An 18,865-nucleotide genomic window follows, 5' to 3' on the forward strand; every position below is an offset into this window, starting at 1 on the left:
GCAGGTTTTTTTTTTCAAAAATTCATTTCCTTCCGCTCAGTGTATTACGGCACCATTGAGCGACAAAAATGACATTTTGTTTGTTTTGCTTTCCTGGCTTTGACTTCTACCCAAATACGTAAGATATAAAGAGAAAGTTGAGAAGGACGAACGTGTGCTGATGAGAATGGTAGGCGAATAATATAAAAAAAAAAAATGGGAGATCGCCAAGGAAGAGCTGTTGCAATAAGTCGTTGGTTACAAAAGTCTGCGAATTATTTGGGAATCCTTTGCGGTGTTACCAGATTTAAGGTGGATTTTCATACGCAGACAATTAAGAGTTCGCGCTTACTTACTTTCTACGTTCTGATCATAAACATTTTAACTGCGGTTTCGTTGCCTTTTCTCTACTTCTACATTGTGACAGACGTAACTGTGGACCTCACAAACAACTTGAGACTTGCCGATATCGTGAATGTGGCAATACTTTTCAGCGTCGTAGCATTTAGTATATTATCACGTTATACCCGAGAAATGGCTTGCATTGGATTACTAAAGGAGATCTTCGCTCTAGATAGAGCATACTTCCGTGCACTACCGACGATGGTGGAAATGCAACGTTGCTCGAATCACACATATTTTACGAAAATCTTGACTTCATTATTCTATGCGATTTGGCCATTTGTTGGCACCTTACAATCAACGAAGAAAATCGATATGAAAGCGTTGTCACTATCATTTTACTTCAGCTTTATTATAGCCATGTGCTATGGCACTCTCAATTTATATTTGATTCAAATGTTGGAGATACGTTATCGAGTGTATGTGTTAAATACGAATCTTGAAAAGTTGCGGATATCCTTGGAGAATATGCATAGGTGCTCCAGAGGTTGGGTGCATGGCAATTATGTGTCTCTACAACGACTAATTTTTGCTACTACCAGCGATTTGGGTGAACTGGCGAAAGTGCATGGACGTCTGTCCAGATTGCTTGTACGTCTTAATAATACGTTCAAGTGTCAAGTTATCAGCGAGGTACTCAGCTATATAGTCACGAATATTTCGTACTGCTACTTCATATATTTAGTGTCGAACGGTATGATAGAAACGATTAAAAGCCCATTCCTATGGGTAGCGAATTTGTCAACCGGATTTTTGGCGCTCTTGGACATAAATTTGCTTTACTGGATCTCACATTCTACCACACATGCTTTCCAGGAAACGGTGCACATTCTGCAACGGTATCGGACGATGCCATTTACGAGCCACAATCTCGAGCGGCAGGTATGCCAAGCGCATTGTCAATATCTTCTCATAATTTTTAATGCTTTATATTACAGTGTGAAGAGTTTTGCCTGCAACTTTGGCAACAGGAAACCGACATGCGAATAGGTGGCATGTTTTCGCTGAATCGGCAGACATCTTTAGCTATGGGGGCCTTTATGTTACGGCACACAATCATTCTAGTGCAATTTGATTATGAGTCGCGTATATCTGGAGCTACTTCGAGTATCACAATAGACTCCCTTGTTGATATGTTTTGATTTGAAGAATTTTAAGTTAGCCTCTGTTGAAGTGACGAGAATCTCTTGTAAGATTTTTCAAACTGAACTTTCCTTTTGAGATAAATTCAACTATTTATAATGTACTTAAAATTGAAGCAAAATCTTTCCACCAACTTTTGCTGAGAATCCTGGAATCCTGGGAGAAAATGGTCCGATAAGTACTGAACATAACAGTTGAAATTTACTAAAGGGAAAAGAGTTTAGAAAATGGTGAAAGAGCAATAGCGAACAGTACTTTGAATCTGTTTTTGGTAGAGAAAGGGAAATCAAATAAAATTAAAGATCAAAAAAACTCTTCTCCTTCAATTTCTTTGGAATTTATCCAAAAGACTCGTTTCTGCTATTCCGAATTGTGTGGCGATTCGACATAAGTTTGCAGAAATCCATAAATTATATTTTTTCGATGGGTTAAGGGAGGTGGAACTCGCTAGGTCAAATGTATATAACTAAAGGAGGCTAGGTTAGGTTGTCGGATTGATCCAAAATCTATGAATCTAACTTAAACACAAATGTATACGTATTTTGTGTTACCTATAAACTGATAAAAGGGGCATCACCAGATCCACATCGATCGACCAAGCGCTTTATGCTTACCACTAATAATTATTAAGCTCCTCGCTTCACGTGTCTCTTTGGAAAGCTAAGTACTTGTGATATGTAAATGGAGTATTAATATGCCGCACTTGAGCAATGAGGCCGCATTTCAGCATACAATGTATATTTTACAAGCATTTAATTAATTTAATTGAGTACCTTGGGGACGAATGGCGATAGCTATCTGCTGCTTCGTGGAGTTTTCAAGCCAATTACGGTATGGAAGCAGTCGCTAACGGCATTCAATCGGCTGCACTTCGCTTGATAAATTAAAATGTCAAAAATTATTACACTGTGTTTGCAGTTCATGAACTATACCGCTATTTTTCTCGGATTCACCAGACTTCGCATTGATTACAACAGCCAGAAGATATACGAATCGAGAATAATCGATTTCTATGTTGCGATTGCCAATATCATCACAGTGGTGCTGCTGCCATGTGCTCATGCAATATCCATCAAATATATAACCGCGAATTTCAAAAATAACTTACTCGCCTTCACCGATTTGGTCAATATGTTGATCGTTTACACAGTTGTTGTGTTTTCGGTAGTGAGCCGCTGCCGTCGTGAGCGCATCTACAAGGAGATATCGCAAGATATTTTCAAACTGGACACAACTTACTTTAATAAACTGACGATGAATGCACGCATCGAGAAACAGGCCGATTTGGTCATATTACTCAAAATGGTCACCACCAGTCTTCAGCTATTCATTCCAGTCTATGGCATATTTAACCAGGCGATTCGCGTGGACATTTATGTATGGATGCTGGCGTTGTACACAAGTCTCATAGAGAGCATTTTGAATTCAGTATTATTCTTGTTCTTCTACATGCTTTGGCAGGTGCGGAAGCGCATGTGGCGCCTAAACGCACTTCTGAAAGAATTGCTGCACATTTTGCAGAAGTTGCATAAAAACGCCGCTGGCATATTGCCGCCAAACAGTTGCACTCTACAGCAGTTTAGCGCATTGGCAGCAGAGGAGCTGTACGAAATAAAGGGGGTGCATGCGCGACTCAGCGCGATGCTGTTGCGTCTGAACTCGGTCTACCGTTGGCAAATCATTGTGGTGTTACTAACATATTTGCTAAACAACATATCGTACGGATACTATTTTGTGGTCTCGCTAAGTGACCCCATTAATATGCCGCAGAGTGTGCCGTCTATAATTACGTCGCTGGTGGCCAGTATGATTGTCTTCATTGACATCAATTTGCTGTACTGGGGCGCGGACGCTACAACCATCGCCTGCCAATCGACCAGGCAAATACTTCGACGCTTCCAAGTGCTGCCATTGATGTGCTCCGCTTTTGAGCGACAGGTAATGGAAATTTTTTTTTTGTTTTTTGTTTTTGAGATTGTTATAATTTGGGTTAAACTCTACTTGCAGTGCGAAAGTTTTGCTCTACAGCTGAAACAGCAAAACATGAATATCAATATCGCCGGCATGTTCTCACTGAACCGGCAGACTTCACTGGCTCTTTGGGCCTTCTGCGCGCGTCACATCGTCATATTGGTGCAATTCGATTTTGAAGCGCGAAAGAATTCGAAAGGCTCAAGCGGCGTACTGGAGCGTATTAACCAGATGCTGCGGCTTGGTGATGACTATATAGATGTATGAGCCAAAATGTTGATTCCACAGTCATAAGAGTCGTGCTGATTTTAAGTAGTTGGAACAAAATTTAACCGAAAACTGTCATTATATTTATGGTCGTATATGTCAAATTGTTTTTCGAAAACAAACTTGTGTTATGCTCAAACAAATTGAAATAAATGTGTTGCTCGCTTTTCCAACTTAAATTTATTTATGTTTTGGTATTAAAGCAATGCAGTCATTCCAAATTACACTGATATACACTTCTGCTTCAGCGAAAGTTTGTGCGCCATCGATATTGTATAATTAAGCCTATGTATTTTGTCGGTCGTCAAATCTCAGTTAATGGCACTTAAAATCTTATCACCTGTATCGCACGCCACCACCTCGTTAATAATTATGTATGTTCTTAAAAGCAGCGTAGTGAGTCGCCAATGTCGCCTGAAATTCAACGCGCACGCAGTAAATAGTCGTGGACAGAGCTTCAATTGCCCTCGAAAGCAGGCACATGACATAGTTCACGCCCCAAGATGTTTATGCTTAAGCCCTGGTACCAGCGCTTTTACAACTATGCCACCATTACGCTGGGCATGACGTCATTCCATTACAACGCCACATCGCGCACTTACAAGCAACAACTGTGGATGCAGGCATTAGCTTTGGTGGCCAACCTGTGGACGATCCTATCGCTGCCTTTCATCTTTTGGAATGCCATGAAGCGCTCCTCCACGATACAATGGAACCCCATAATGACCTATATCGATTATGTAACAAATATCATACGCAGTTTGGCGGTGCTATACATCATACTGGAACGTCCAAAAATCGACCGGGTTAACTACGACGTGTTGTGCAAGTATCGACGTCTGCGGAAGACCTACCTAGCGCTGCTGCCGCGTGTGGCTTTCATCGAACGGCACATGAATCGCCTCATCTATGCCAAGTATATCAATATGAGCATACTCATCGTTATAACCGCGGTGATTTTCATACAAGGCACGGAGTTTGAGTGGACTTGGTCGAACTGTTATTTCTTGTTGATGGTGCTGCAAACCACGACCATACTCCGTCTGACGACATTCAATTTCTTTTGGTTTTTATGGTCTATTTGTCATAGTCTGAAATACGTGCAATGGTACATAAGGCATTTGTTGCAGGAAACGAGCGACAGCGTGCGGCATTGCAAGCGCTGGCGCCTCAACATGTTGGCTGGCGATGTTCAACGTATATTGGAGGCGCATTGGCAGCTATCTGAACTGGCGTGGGTGTTGATGCGGAACTACCGCTTTTTGGCGCTTGCCGTATTCTTGGATGAGATTACTTCGCTCGAACGACAACTCTACTATGGCATCATTTTTACTTTCGATCACAGAGCTGAGCTTCGGTACTTAGTTGTTGGTACGACTTACTTCTGTGCATTGACCTTTAATATATATTTGGGTTTTTTGATCTGTGACTTAACTGTTAAAACCTATTATGCGTGCATCAATCAATTGGGCTGTATTTATGCAATGAACGTGCAATCCAAAGCACTCGAGGAAACGGTGAGTGGTCCTAAAGTTCGTGGAATATCCGATTTATTCTTACTTGGGATTTTAGGTGGAAAAATGTTTTCTACGCAATAACAATAGAAGCTTCCATTTGGACTTGTGAGGTATGGTGACCATTAACAAGCAGAGTTGGATGTACATCATACAAAGAGTCACCTACAATAGCCTCACTCTGCTGCAGTTCCATATAATTCTCAACATGAATAAAAATTTTAATTGAACATCAAGAAAGTCTGGAGGAAACGCTTCTTTCAAGTGAATATGGTAAACTGGTAATTGAAGAAATCTTGACCCTCCGCTGTGCGTAAAATGTCAATCTTATTACACATTAGGTAGTTCATAACTATAAGAGAGTTTTTTTGCTCAAATATAATAATTGTTTGAATGGAAATTATGCTTATTTCAAGACTTTAATCTAAGGTCATGCGAGCAAATGTTCTATTGCAAAGAAAATTCAAATAAAGGTTTAATTAGTACAAACTGTGTATAATATGAAACTCTCTCAAAAATCTCATAAAACATTGCACATTTCAAAGGCTGAGCAAAACCCGATCTCCTGCTCGACCGATGCAATTGATACTTGACTCGATTGCTTTGCTCAAAAACCTTTTCCATACGTCATGCAGACTAATCGAAATGCATCTCCGCGCGATAGCTTTTTACAAAGTGTACAAATGCATTATTAAGCATTTTAAGATTCGATTTGATAAATGACACGTTCAAACAATCCATTGCCGAGCCAAGCACGCGCTCACTTCACTGTTCAATGACCAGTCGCTTTTTCAACTACCAAGCGTTTGGCTGTGTACGCGCTTATAGCCACGATTATGTCTGGTGCTAAGGCTTTCATATTTCATGTGTGGTATTATTACCTGTTGGCCACCGGCTTTTCCTCGCTGTATTTTGACTTTCGTCGCAAACGGCTGCAATTGCCGCGTTGGCTGTGCTACTATAGTCTCTTCATAAACGCGTCATTGCTGCTACTGCTACCCTTTTACTATGTAAATGGCACGGTGTACCTAGACGACTTCGTGGAGAAACCGCTGCTAACGACAATCGGCCGATTCAATGTTGTGGCGCAGAGCTTCGTCATCGTCTATACATTCATCATGCGCCACCACCAAGATCAGCAATTTTGTGGAATTGTGCAAACTCTGCAGCGTTTGGAAAGGATTTATTTTGAAAATTGGCAGGAAGCGCCCAGCGTCAATTATAGCAGGCTTTTCTATCTTAAACTCTTCACGCTTTTCTCGCAGAATATCACGCTTGTGTTGGGTTGCGCAACCATACTGGAGAAGCGTGCGCTTACTCTGATTGATTATTTGTTGAACGTGTACTTTTTCATAATATGGAATACTCTTCACACAATTATACTCGTCTACTTCCTGACACTGTTGCATATCGTTAGGCGCTATGATGTGTTAAATATTTATTTGCAACGGTGCTTGCGGTGGCTGAGCGCAACGCCTCCTGGCTCTTCGGTGCGCATAACACACAACTGCTTATGGCAACTGCGGCGGCTATTGCAGGTACACGGGAAGCTACAGGCGCTTGTAGCGCAAATGGTGAATATATACCGCTTTCACATTACCGTCATGCTGCTGATCTTCTTTTTCAGCAGCACGGCCACTTTTTACATAGCCTTCATCAATTTGCCGAATTGGACGAACCGCAAAGGGTTTGTCATATTGTCCTTCGCGCTGTTCGCCATTAAATCGTTTGATGTATTTTTATTAAATCACTGCTGCGAAATTTTGGTGGCGCGACACAGTGAGGCGCTGTCGTTGCTCCAGCGCCACCAGCACCGTCTGCATATGTGTGTCGAGTACGAGCAACTGGCAAGTGCAATAAAGATATTGGATTTACACTTTCATTTGGGTGGAAATTTATATTGTAATTTTATTTGCAGTGCACAGATTTCGGTTTGAATGCCGCGCTGTCGAGATTCAGCATCAATATTTATGGCATGTTCGATATGAACCACCGCGCCACGCTCACCGTCCTACGCAACGCCGTTATGCACGCGCTCATACTTATACAATTCGATCATGTAGTGGATCCAGCAAAGCGACACGTGGGTTAAAAATGCGAAAATACTTTATTTATTGTCGTATACTTTTGCTTATGTGAATGTGTCATATTTGCATTATTAAAGATTTTCCTCCACAATTTAATAGTGTCTATAGGTTATGAACAGAAGTTGTTCATAGTTGCAATAAGTCTGACTCTTATCAATAACTTATAGTTTTAGTAGTAAACAGCTGGAGAACTCTTCGTGAGTGGCTACCTAAAACTACGAAATGCCTTTAGAGGAGTTTTTATTTATCTACTCATTTGCTTGAGCACACGTGCCTTAACGTTGTTTGCTCATAAATAAATGCAAAACTTTATAAGCACTCTATTAAATTGAAGTACACCCAATTCACCTTCACCTATAATTATCATAGGATCTGAGTTTTAAAATCGACAATCATCCGCACTACTTACAGGTAGTACTTTGTAGCCCTTTTGAAAACCGCACCGGTGATTGACAATACCGAGAAATGATTACTTTTTAAAGGCAGAGTGGTTAGATACTCGTAAGACCTCGAGCAAGCAAACCGCAATGCAGGTAATATGCACGCTCATTCCAAATTCACTTATGTAAACTCATATTGGCTCTTTTGCTTCTTGTCTCAATGGTAAAACTTATGTATTTTAGCGATCAATAGTAAGTAAAGTTTACATGTGTGACTAGGGTTAAAAAATATGCGTAGATATGCCGTAAATTAAAGTAAGTCACTAAGAACTTGCGAATGCTAGTCATAAAGAAATTTGATTGATTTGCTACTCAGGAATCGCTTCGCACTGTTCTATATCGTTCATCTATGTCTTATTTTTTTCCGGATTTACCAAGCATAACTCCCTTTCAAATTTAATTACCACAAATGCAATCTTTGCATGGAAAGCTTGAGAAAAATATTGGCGACGAAGACCGAACTGAACCGACAAGTAGCACTCCAGCTCACCTCACATTTTTCACTTCGGTTGAAAGGATTCAAATTTAATGACTACAAACTCAATATTTGTCTTGAAAACTTGATAAGAATATTGGCTATGAAGACCGACAAGCAGTACTCGAACTCAACTCACATTTTTCATTTGCGTTATGCTGTACTGCGCTTTACCCTGCAAGAATGAAAAACACAGTTATGGTAAATTGGATTTACATATATGTTGCATTGGTGGCTGTAGTTCATTCAGGGTCTACCCTCACTATGTCCATAGAGTGACGGTATCGAAACCTTTGAAGATACTTCATTAAAAATTGCGATACATTGCATTTCAATGTACGGTGGACGGGCTTTAGATTAATTATATTTATTTTTCGATAAATCGTGATGTTGATGTTGTGATAATGCGCTCCATTACAGGAATGTTACATCAGTTGAACTGCAGTACATTTAGTGGTATTTAACGGAGCACTTGGAATGCAGACCGCTAAGCGCACGAATCTTCGAAAGGGAGTTTTGAGTTATGTGAATATTGTTGCCGTGGCCCTTGGCATCGCGAGTTTCAGGCTAAATTTAAAAAAACAACGTTTAGATCGGCCACTTTGCCTTCGCTTCTATGTTGTCTTTGCGAATGTGGTGACGCTTCTGCTCATGCCGGTGGTCTACATCCAACAGGTGACCGCACTGCAAAAAACTCGTGTCGAAAACAGTCTGATCAACTTCACCGATTGTGTGGGTATTTTCTGCACATTTACAGCGGCAGCAACTACAGTATTATGTCGTAGGAAGCATGAGGTTCTCTATGCTCGCATAGCTGAAGCAATTTTCAAACTCGACAAAGACTACTACAACAAGTATCCTTGCGACAATGGCAAGGACCGGCACTCAGACTATTTTCTATACTTCAAGACGCTGACTTTTTCACTCCAAGCAATCGGTGTTTTCTATGGCGCCATTCAGTTCTCGCCCATCGGCAGCTTAAGCGATCTGCTTTTGGCTATATACTATGGTTATGTGTACAACTTGCTTAATGGTTCGCTCTTCATCTATTTCTGCTTCATGTGGCTTTTGCGAAGACGGTTCTCCTTGCTCAATACCAATCTGAACCATTTGCACCATGCACTGCAGCCATTGCAAGGGGTCAGTAAGGGCGCATTGGAAATACAACAGTTGGACATATTTGGTGTTAAAGAGTTGGCGGAAATCTCCAAAATACATACACAGCTGAGCAGACTAACTACGTGCCTCACCGCTGGCTTGAAGATGCAAATTTTGGCTGGGCTCCTAACTCAACTAATAAATGGCATCACTTTTGGTTATTACTCTTTTTTATTGAACAAGAAATATCTCTATATTCACTTCGATATGCACACTACAATTTTGGCAAGCGCATTTACTTTGTTGCTGTTTGTGGATGGGTCTTTGTTGTACTGGATAGCGGAGGCAACAGCGAATGTTCAACGCTCTACATCGCATTTGCTGAGACGGTTGGAAACATTACCGCTTTATTATGAAGAGTTTGGGCAGCAGGTGAGACTTGGAGTCCTTATTAAGAAAGTATATTTTAGTTGAATATTTTCTCTTCTTACAGTGCGAGCTCTTCGCCTTTCAATTAAGACTACAAAACGAAAATGTCAGCATCGCTGGTATGTTTCCACTCAGGCTACAGACTTCACTCGCAATGTTGGAATTTACCCTCCGGCATATTCTCATTATGATGCAATTCGACTATCAGTTTCGTATGCCGAATGCAAATGAAAATACTGTACTGGATAATTTTAGTAGGCTGCTAAGTTTGAATTACTTCGAGCACAAATAAAAACCTTAAACCCAAATATATGCCTTTACCTTCAATTTTCTTACAGAAATATTTCCACCCATTGAGCTACAGCATTGCTTTTTGAAATGTTCTTCTTATATCTTACTAAGTTATACCATATATAGGGTTTGTCCGGAGAGTAACAAGACTGATTTTCTTCCGCCGCGACTGTACTGCGTGCGCGCACCGACTGGATTCGGTAGAGGGCGCTCCTAGCTAACGAACGAGCGACTGGTCAGTTGTATCCGAGAACCTGGAGAGTCAGGACAAAAATTTTCGACCGACGTGTTTCTGTGAGTGGTGCAAGCCGAAAATGCAGAGGTACGCGAACGAAATGCTGTGTGAAACTCAGTAAATCTGCGACAGAGACGTTTGATATGATCAAGCAGGCTTGCCCAGATGTTGCTTTAACAAGAAGTGGTGTGTTTCGATTGGAAGCGGCACCACGACAACGCCCCAGCTCACACCGCCTTTCTTGTGAAGAGTTACATAACAAAGGTTAGCATCCCATTCTAATTTACTCAGTCCAATTACTTCCCGGGTCAAATCCTGTACATATGTACATATCTCCCTTTCATAAATAATAAAAACTAATTTCCTTTAAATGAAGAACTTTATTACTTTATTCCTCGGAAACTTGTAATTAAGTAAGTATCGAAACCAAATTTGAAGCTCTCTTATTCTTCACCATCGTTGACACGAAATAATTTGTTCAATCTGTTCAAGACTGCATTGTCCGTTGATGGCTGCAATTGCAAACCAATATCGAATTGTACCAGTACAATTATCTGAGTCAACGCATACGCCCAAAACGCCAGTGCTCTTTCGCGATTCATTTGAAACATGCCAGCCAGTTTGCTGTTCATCTGCTGACCCGTCAGCTGCATGACGAAGAGCTCACACTAAAAACACATACAATCAATTTCATCCTTAAAATAACTTCACGTACTCACCTGTTGATCGAATTCGTCGCCTAGTGAGGGTAACAGCTGGAAACGTCGCATTATTTCCGACATTTGCTGCTGTGCGTCTGTAATCATATGCGAAATCCAGTAAACCGAATTCAGATCAACGAACAATATGGCCGCATATGAAAGGAACAATAAAGTGTCCAAATCGAACTCCCAATCCATCGAGCCACTAAATCCCAAAGTCAAATAATACCCAAACGCAATGCACTCAATCGCATTCTTTAGCAACACGGCCAATATCTGCACTTTGTAATCCCTGTTTAGATGCGACAGCAGCCTATTTAGTACCGCATGTACTTGCGATATTTTAAGCAAAATGGTGGTAGCTTCTATAACGGAATGATGTTGCGCCCCTCCAATAGGCAACTGCTGCAGCCGACGCAGTAAATCATGCACGGTCAAGTTGAGCAAACAGAAGCGCTTCCGCAGCACCCACATCCAGTGGTAGTACATGAAGAGGGCCATCGCCAGTATGCTTTGCGAGTAGGCGTAATAGAAGGTCTGCAGAAACGCAGGAATATCCACCGCCTCGCTGACTGTCAGCCAATCGTAAAACGGGACAACGGTCTGCAGGCATAGTGTAAACATTTTAAAGTATAGCAGATGATCCGAACGATGAGTCAACGGCCTTTGACCAGCACACATATTCCGAAAGTGTCGTCGGTCGAGTGCCATAATGGTTTCGGCCAATTCCAAATGTATGCGCTCTCGCCGACCACGCATTAGCACCGCCAATGCCGCGGCAACGATACTAATGAACATATTCGCCGATTCCGTGAGAAAAACCAAATTTTCCTCGATTTGTGAAGAAGTATACATGGCCTCATAGAAGTAGAAAACCGGCCAGGCCAACATGTAGGCAATATTTACGCAAATCACAAAGCGCACAACGTGCCGAGATTGAAGCACGCGCTGTGCTTTGAAATCGATGCGAAACCGTGTGAGGCCCAAGAATATAGCGAGTATGTTGAAACATGCAATGATACGTGGAAGCATCAGCGAGCGCTGTGTTTGATACATTGCTGGGATATTAACAGAGGACTTGGCTAGCTCCGTGCGGTTGGCGTGTAACTGTCGTTGCTTCCTGGCGTGCCTGTACAAATAGTCGTACAGGAAAAATTTTAAGTATTGCTCATAACAACAGAGGTATTGCAGGGGCATGCCAAGCTTTACACGGTATCATACAATGGCATGTCTGCGCAGTAATCCAAATGCATTCTGGTGAATATTATAATTAAAGTGGATAACGAGTGTGTGTTTAAATATTATCATATTGTTCAACTAAATTGACGGTCGCCGGTGAATATTGATATGCATTGCTATGGATATCGCGCTTGTAGTATTCCATAAGCAGTCAATCGGTCAGTCCTTTTGTTCGCATTGCATAAAGCTTTCGCGAATGACTTGCAAAAGTCAGGCAATAATAATAGCTTTTCGCATTCGAAATTCGATGCATAATGCGACTTACTCAACTGCATGTGAAACGAATTGCTTTTACGATTTCATTGACCGATTGGAAAAATTGTAAAACAAGGTTCGCAGGTACAAATGGCAGCGAGAGATCGCCGGCGCCGATAGTCCTTGTTGAGGTTATAATTGCGTTGCGTACGAAGAGCCAATTAATCAACATTAATGCGTGACAAAAATAATTGCTATGGCAATCGGGACCTCGCAAAGAAAAATGCTCGGAAGCGCCGACAATGAGATAGTTCGATTATTTCATATTTTCACTCATTTCGTATATGTGCGGGTGTTGGTGTACGATCAAACTCAATAATTTTATCCACGACTGAATGACTGCGGAGTTTCTGTTTACATTTTCTTCGCGCGCAATGACGAAATATTAATGCTGAGTTCATTTGTAGCGAGTTGTGTTTGCTGCGTTGAGCTGCTCTGCAATCAAGAATTCATTTTCATCGCTATAAAATTCAAACACAGAAAGTCTTGTTGAATTTAGTATCAGTACGCCTACATTACTCTTGACACATTCTGGACCGGGTTCACTAAGTCAGAGACCCGTTACGATTTCTATAAAGAGCTGGCTGCCACGCTCCGCCCTCATGGCAGTTGAATAATGACCAGGAAAGAAGAACAAAATGGAAGCAGTGTAGTAAAAACAGAAGCGGAGGAAAACCCCGTGATTGCGCAACTCATGAAGTGTGTCAGTTTCGATCGAAATTAAAAATGTAATTCCGTTATGGTAATTCACTTCGTAAAAAGATTTTGCGAAACAAATATTTGCGGGTCCATAAAAAACTTGCATACATATTTTTGAGTTAAGCTTTACCTGTATTTAAGATGTAGTAGAAGAAAGCATCGACATTAACAGCATCGACCAACTCATAACTCTCCCATGGAACCACCGTCTCTCTCTTCATGAGAGAAAGGAACCTTAAGTCTCATCTGTCATACGATGTTTGTTTTCGGAATGAACACAGATCAATAAATGTGTTGCGTGATTATATAAAGCAGCACATTTATACATTTTTTAATTATATTTCGGACGCAGTATGGCCACAAGTCTTCAATGAGAACTCCTGAATTTCAAGCTTTTTCACCCGCTCCTATTAGCTTATTGGGTTGGCCCATATTTGCAAATTGTTTTTTCGGTCTTTACGGCGTGGCAGGGTTCAGATTCAATCGCCATTGTCACTACTTACATTACTAAATATGAATTCAAACGTTACAAAGTCGTTTTGGGGTAGCATAAAGTTCGAAACCGCATATAAACGACATGGCATTGATAAGCCCCACAATTGTTCATGTAGATCGTGTCAATACCCCAGCTTGGTGTATGAGCTACCTATATGAACACACACATAAGCATATTTAGGACTGAGAGCATAGTAAACAGTAAACAGCATTGCAATACTCGACTCTTTCTGCTAATTAGCCAACTTTTTATATAGCCCGCTGCCCGTGCAATGCAGCAAAGGTAGCTTGGAAAGTTTTTCAATTTATCGCAATTATGCTTTTTGTCTTTATTTCACTTTCATTGCAATCAGTAGAGACGAAGAGTAGAGATAGAGAGAAGCCACAAAAGTCCTTGTGATGTGCTAAAAGCTTTTCAATTTGCCAAACAGAATAAACTGAGCTCATGTGCATATGCCTACGCCGTTCCATACGGCTTTGAATATGCTTAAAAAGGGCAACTTTGACAACAACAACTGGAGTCAATAAATAAAATATAAACTCACAATTGTGCAATTATTTTAACGCGTGCGGTTGACTACTGTAATGGTTTAAGAAGGGACATAAAATTCATACTCCACAGAGGGAAGAGAAGGAAAAGAAAATAGTAGTTTTTTGCAATTTCCAAATAAATGCAAGGTTTTATTAATATAAAAAATTATATTATTATATTCTTGAATCTACGCTTATCCCTAACTTTACGTTGTTGCAGGCCAAAGTACTTTAGAAGATTGTGGGAAAGCCTCAAATATTAAAAAAAAACATCACACAATGATAACTTTGTCCTTTTTTGCAAGCACTTTAAAATTCACACGACAATTTGTACATTATAATTACATGGTCAACTGCCATTAACTGAATTAATCTTGGTATTGCCGCAAAAAACGAGAAAACAAATATAATGTAAATGTCTTGCAAAATGGTAGCGATACACATTGGTGTAAGCGCCACACAAACATCTCTACCAGAAACATTAAAGGGCGTCAACTTAGACGAAACACGTGTGATACCAAAGCCAATGCTACTTTTATTGAGAAATATATGTTGCAGTAAAAATATGTAATCCGCTGTGAGTATAAAGCTTCATACAATATTCCACCAATATGGCAGCGTGCTTTTATTGCCCCCTCAGCAGCTCATAAAACTCCTCAACCATACAGATGTGTTTGTGCTTTGCGTCCAACAACGGCCGAGGGTGCTAAGAATAGACTCGCTCACCACACACATACACGTCCGTATTTTGATCGCGGATGGGTCAACTCCAAATAAATTTCTAGTGAACCTTTCATGTATCAGATGCGCTACCCCACTCGCGTTCCCTTGCTGTTCAGCAGATCCCTTAATAAAGTATCTCGCAGTGTCAATGCGTTTGCCTAATTCTCCGTATATTTGATTGTATGACTTCATAAAGTCAGTTGCATTTCGAATAATTCAACATTCGCTTGGAGTCTTGTTCCGCTCCAGCTCACAAACTCAACTGCCATAAATCAAGGCGCAGCACATGCCAAGTAACTTGTGAACCAGTCCTGAAAAGCTTTGGTGACCGAAAAGATTTGTTTTGCAAAAATGAAGTCTGAAGTTTGTCTTTATTTTTTATGAAAAAATATTTATTACAATAAATATTGAACATTCAAAGATTAGCTTATACATTTAGTACACAATTTGCCACATTTATGCTTGATCTGCTTCGCAAATTGCCACAATCAATTGAAACAAAAGTAAACAAATAATGTTCTATTCCATTTGTGTATACATATATTTCAGCATTGTTTGTACTTGCTGTTGCCTTCTGTGAATTTGATTAAGAAAAATATGTGCAGAAGTTTGCACAATAGCAATTTTTGCAATTAAAATGTTACTCATACGCCTAGGCGAACAACAATCATTAGCTGCCGCATACCGAGCAATACACACACTGTCTTTAAATATTTTTGCGTAAAACAAAAGATATATTTTAAAATTAAAAAATATCCAACAAAAGTTGCCGCAAAACATACGAAGTTGGGGGGAGCGTCAACTTCTAACATTTATTTTGCTTGCCATCTTTGTTTCAGCTTTGTTTTTGCCAAATAAGCATTGACCGCTGCTTTGTCTTCGTTTCAAGAATTTATTGAAATATGCTCTAAAGGAAACTGCCGAGTTCTTGCGCTCAAATGCATTTACCGCCCGAATACGCTTCAGTGATTTTTATTGCCTAAATTTCGCATAAATAGTCGCTTACAATGCTGTATTTCCACACAGAAATACACATGCATTTGTAGGCAGAGGCATATACATATATACATGCGTGTATTACCAAGGTAACGATATAATGTAAGGATATTCCTTGCTGTGAAAACTATGTGAGTGAGTCCATCAGCTCTTGATTCTATGTGTGACGTAGTATCACTCTCGCCAGTGCGATTTTACAGCTGCTCAAATAGTTTACGAAATTCCTATGTTACATTTGAAACTAAATACCACAAAAAATTTCATAATTTTTACAAAACACAACTCATTTTATGTAATTTAATTCAATGGCAGTGACACAATATAATTCGGGAAAAAACTAAGTTGATCAGTAAATGGATTTCATGTTACTTATACGCCACGCACTTATATTTGCCCACAAAACCGCAAATATATTAAAAAATTAGAGACTTAACTCGCAAAAAGTGAAATACAGACGGAGTTAACTGTTAGATAAATTTAGTTAAAAACTTAAAGCGAATTTTCCACACTTTAAACCATAATTTCAAATGGTTATTTAAATGAACCAGCGAAAGTTTTCGAGTTCACGAATTTACGCTTCTCCTTTAAATTTGTTCCCACAAACGCACAGCTCACAGTTGACGGACCAGGCTGGGCCGAAAATTCGCCACTCAATCGAAAGCATGTGTGTGTTTGTGTATGTGTACGCTTTCGAGCGGACATGCCAAATTGAAGCAAAGCTTACCTGTCACAACCGAAGTTTATGGCCTGCCTTTAACTCACTCACCACCATCTTAGCAGTCTGCTGCTTTCATGGCGAAGAAAGGTTTTCGCATATTAAACACGTTTCGGTAGTAAAGGAAAATGTGGCAAAAACAACTATTAAACAGAAATCGGTAGGAGCAAATGACAAATAAATTATGCGAAACGTAATACTTTTCGGTGGTCTATCCATCACTTTCTAGCGGACAAAATTGTCATTTCACTTATTTCGTACTGATAACGCGTTGAGTGAGGGCGCTGAAGCCTATAGAGGCAGCTTAAATTTCGAACCGCTTTAAAGAGGTAAATGTCTGCATGAAATTATTCCTTCTTGCTTTTCACATCATTCACTTTGTTTTCGCGGGATGTTTTAGAGAAAAGTTGGTACACTAACATAAGCAATTCTCTAAAGCGCATCGCGCACTCAGTTGCGACCTTATCAGTGCGAAGTCATGAAGTCAAAATTCTAATAAAAATTATCGTTTATGGATTATATGTATATGTAAGTGAACTCATAAAGAAAAATTGAATGTAGCTACTAAGCCAAGCACTCACAGCAACTTTAGCTCACTAATGAAGGCGGTGGTCGCCCGGTCAAAGCACAAAACGCATATCAATTAATTTTTAAGGTTATGTGCATGCAGTAACATTTAATAGCTAGTCTTAAGATTGTATACATGTGTGCAAAAGTGTATACGCTTGTTTACAAAAATTCACGCTTTTGCTCTTTCGCTCATTGACTTTCAAACAAGTTTCACCAACTGCAATCAACTACGCTCAGACTTTCGGTATTAAATTCTTTTGCTTTGAGGCTTTAAGGAAAGCTTTAGTTTCGAGTCAAGTTAAATGTTTCTAGGTGGAAGCGAGTAGCGAGGCAAAGCCAGATAATTAATGTGGTCGTTGGCAACCACAAAAGCGAATGAAAATTAAAACGCACTAACAGGCAAGTGCAAAGTGCGAAGGAAACATAAAGTGGAGTAAAAGGTTTAGTGTTATGGCGTTCTCATTACTATACTGAATGTACGGAAGATCGAAAACAGCCTGCAATCGTCATCGAATAAATTTCCTCTAGGAAGCAAAGCAAGCCATGTATATTTCTGGCTTAATAAGAAAGGTTTCTCACAGAGTCTATCGTACGTGCGGAGGCGGCCTCCACACCTTGTGGTTTGCTTAAAGAGACAGAAGAAAAACTGGCGTGCAAACTCGACCAAGCATCTGACGAAAGCATAACCAGCAATCACGCATACACATATTATGTATAATTATATATACATATTGAAATAAGGGAAGCGTCAAGTCGAAACATGGCTTGGTCTTGGCATAAATCGCGTTTCGAAGGCGTCGCTATCAAATTAAGAGCTTGTGCCAGCAAGTTAATATTTAATTAACGCAATACTCATCAGGTGATTTTTTTTTCGCTTTCGAACATTGCTGTCTACAACATGCTTAGAACTTTTGTTGGGTAAATTATTCTCTTGAAGTCAAAATTGAAAATATTGTTTTTCATTAGGATCGCATGAAGATGTGTTTAGTTGTATTCGCTAAGTGAGAGTCAGCTTTAACCCACTCGAAACTCTGTAAAGGTATAGCGAAAAAAAGCAAACGATTTGCACAAACAAACCTTTTCTACTTCTTACATTGAACCTTCAAATCTGCTGAGCATAAAATAAGTCGAATTTATCTTTTAAAGATACAAGTAAAAGATGCCTGCTTAGCTTACGTAGCTGGGAGAATGAAAATGCAAATTAAACTCCTTCACCATGAACTTAATAAAATTTCGCCGCCAACATAGCCTGAGGTCAATGTTAAAAATATGCTAGTTTTCTATTCATGAATGAAACGCTAAATCCACAGGTGGTCTTCTTATAGATTCCAAAACAATTGCTTTTTTTGCTTTAAGCAAATAATGATTTGTCTTGATTTTTGTCTTGAGTGGCGCTCTTTTTGACGCAATGACAGCGCATGCGTCTAAACTCAGTTCCACAATTCATTCGCTTGCACATGCTAGCGGTGTAGTAATATTAACACAGAGCCTTGGAAGCTGTGCGGCAGTGAAGACTTTGCGGCTGGTTAGATAATCCAAATTGATGATTCATGAAATAACGGGATTATTTTTGAAACAAGTACAATTAAAATTGAATAAAAATAAATATA

General features: G+C 40.0%; 4 protein-coding genes across 4 annotated transcripts; 3 read left to right on the forward strand and 1 right to left on the reverse strand.

Annotated features, from left to right (window-relative positions):
• Nucleotides 1-740: 740 nt before the first annotated feature.
• LOC108970741 (putative gustatory receptor 58a) lies at nucleotides 741-1,795 on the forward strand. The gene is made up of 2 exons (XM_018936279.1): nucleotides 741-1,263; nucleotides 1,320-1,795. Exons 1-2 carry the CDS (start codon nucleotides 742-744, stop codon nucleotides 1,521-1,523), a joined length of 726 nt encoding a protein of 241 aa, XP_018791824.1. The 5' UTR covers nucleotide 741; the 3' UTR covers nucleotides 1,524-1,795.
• Nucleotides 1,796-2,655: 860 nt separating this feature from the next.
• LOC108970697 (putative gustatory receptor 58a) lies at nucleotides 2,656-3,762 on the forward strand. Its single transcript, XM_018936219.1, has 2 exons — nucleotides 2,656-3,462; nucleotides 3,532-3,762. Exons 1-2 carry the CDS (start codon nucleotides 2,656-2,658, stop codon nucleotides 3,760-3,762), a joined length of 1,038 nt encoding a protein of 345 aa, XP_018791764.1.
• Nucleotides 3,763-4,265: 503 nt separating this feature from the next.
• Nucleotides 4,266-7,368, forward strand: LOC108970698 (putative gustatory receptor 59b). The gene is made up of 2 exons (XM_018936220.1): nucleotides 4,266-5,279; nucleotides 7,195-7,368. The coding sequence occupies exons 1-2, from the start codon at nucleotides 4,266-4,268 to the stop codon at nucleotides 7,366-7,368; spliced, it is 1,188 nt and encodes a 395-aa protein (XP_018791765.1).
• A 3,406-nt stretch (nucleotides 7,369-10,774) lies between these two features.
• On the reverse strand, nucleotides 10,775-11,923 carry LOC108970699 (putative gustatory receptor 59d). The gene is made up of 2 exons (XM_018936222.1): nucleotides 11,051-11,923; nucleotides 10,775-10,999 (listed from the first exon to the last, which is right to left on the reverse strand). The coding sequence occupies exons 1-2, from the start codon at nucleotides 11,921-11,923 to the stop codon at nucleotides 10,775-10,777; spliced, it is 1,098 nt and encodes a 365-aa protein (XP_018791767.1).
• Between the last annotated feature and the right edge of the window lie 6,942 nt (nucleotides 11,924-18,865).

This window comes from Bactrocera latifrons, unplaced genomic scaffold (genome assembly GCF_001853355.1).
Source record: "Bactrocera latifrons isolate USDA-ARS-PBARC rearing strain unplaced genomic scaffold, ASM185335v1 scaffold_31, whole genome shotgun sequence".
NCBI classification, from domain to species: domain Eukaryota; kingdom Metazoa; phylum Arthropoda; class Insecta; order Diptera; family Tephritidae; genus Bactrocera; species Bactrocera latifrons.

What these genes read in the sequence shown, in the direction of transcription:
- LOC108970697 (XM_018936219.1), top strand. Translation starts at nt 2,656, where the DNA reads ATGTTGATCGTTTACACAGTTGTTGTGTTTTCGGTAGTGAGCCGCTGC. An exon ending in GCTCCGCTTTTGAGCGACAG is followed by an intron (nt 3,463 to 3,531) that starts GTAATGGAAATT and finishes CTCTACTTGCAG; the next exon opens with TGCGAAAGTTTTGCTCTACA.
- LOC108970741 (XM_018936279.1), top strand. Translation starts at nt 742, where the DNA reads ATGTGCTATGGCACTCTCAATTTATATTTGATTCAAATGTTGGAGATA. An exon ending in GCCACAATCTCGAGCGGCAG is followed by an intron (nt 1,264 to 1,319) that starts GTATGCCAAGCG and finishes TTTATATTACAG; the next exon opens with TGTGAAGAGTTTTGCCTGCA.
- LOC108970699 (XM_018936222.1), bottom strand. Translation starts at nt 11,923, where the DNA reads ATGTTGGCCTGGCCGGTTTTCTACTTCTATGAGGCCATGTATACTTCT. An exon ending in GCGACGAATTCGATCAACAG is followed by an intron (nt 11,000 to 11,050) that starts GTGAGTACGTGA and finishes ATGTGTTTTTAG; the next exon opens with TGTGAGCTCTTCGTCATGCA.
- LOC108970698 (XM_018936220.1), top strand. Translation starts at nt 4,266, where the DNA reads ATGTTTATGCTTAAGCCCTGGTACCAGCGCTTTTACAACTATGCCACC. An exon ending in CCAAAGCACTCGAGGAAACG is followed by an intron (nt 5,280 to 7,194) that starts GTGAGTGGTCCT and finishes TTTTATTTGCAG; the next exon opens with TGCACAGATTTCGGTTTGAA.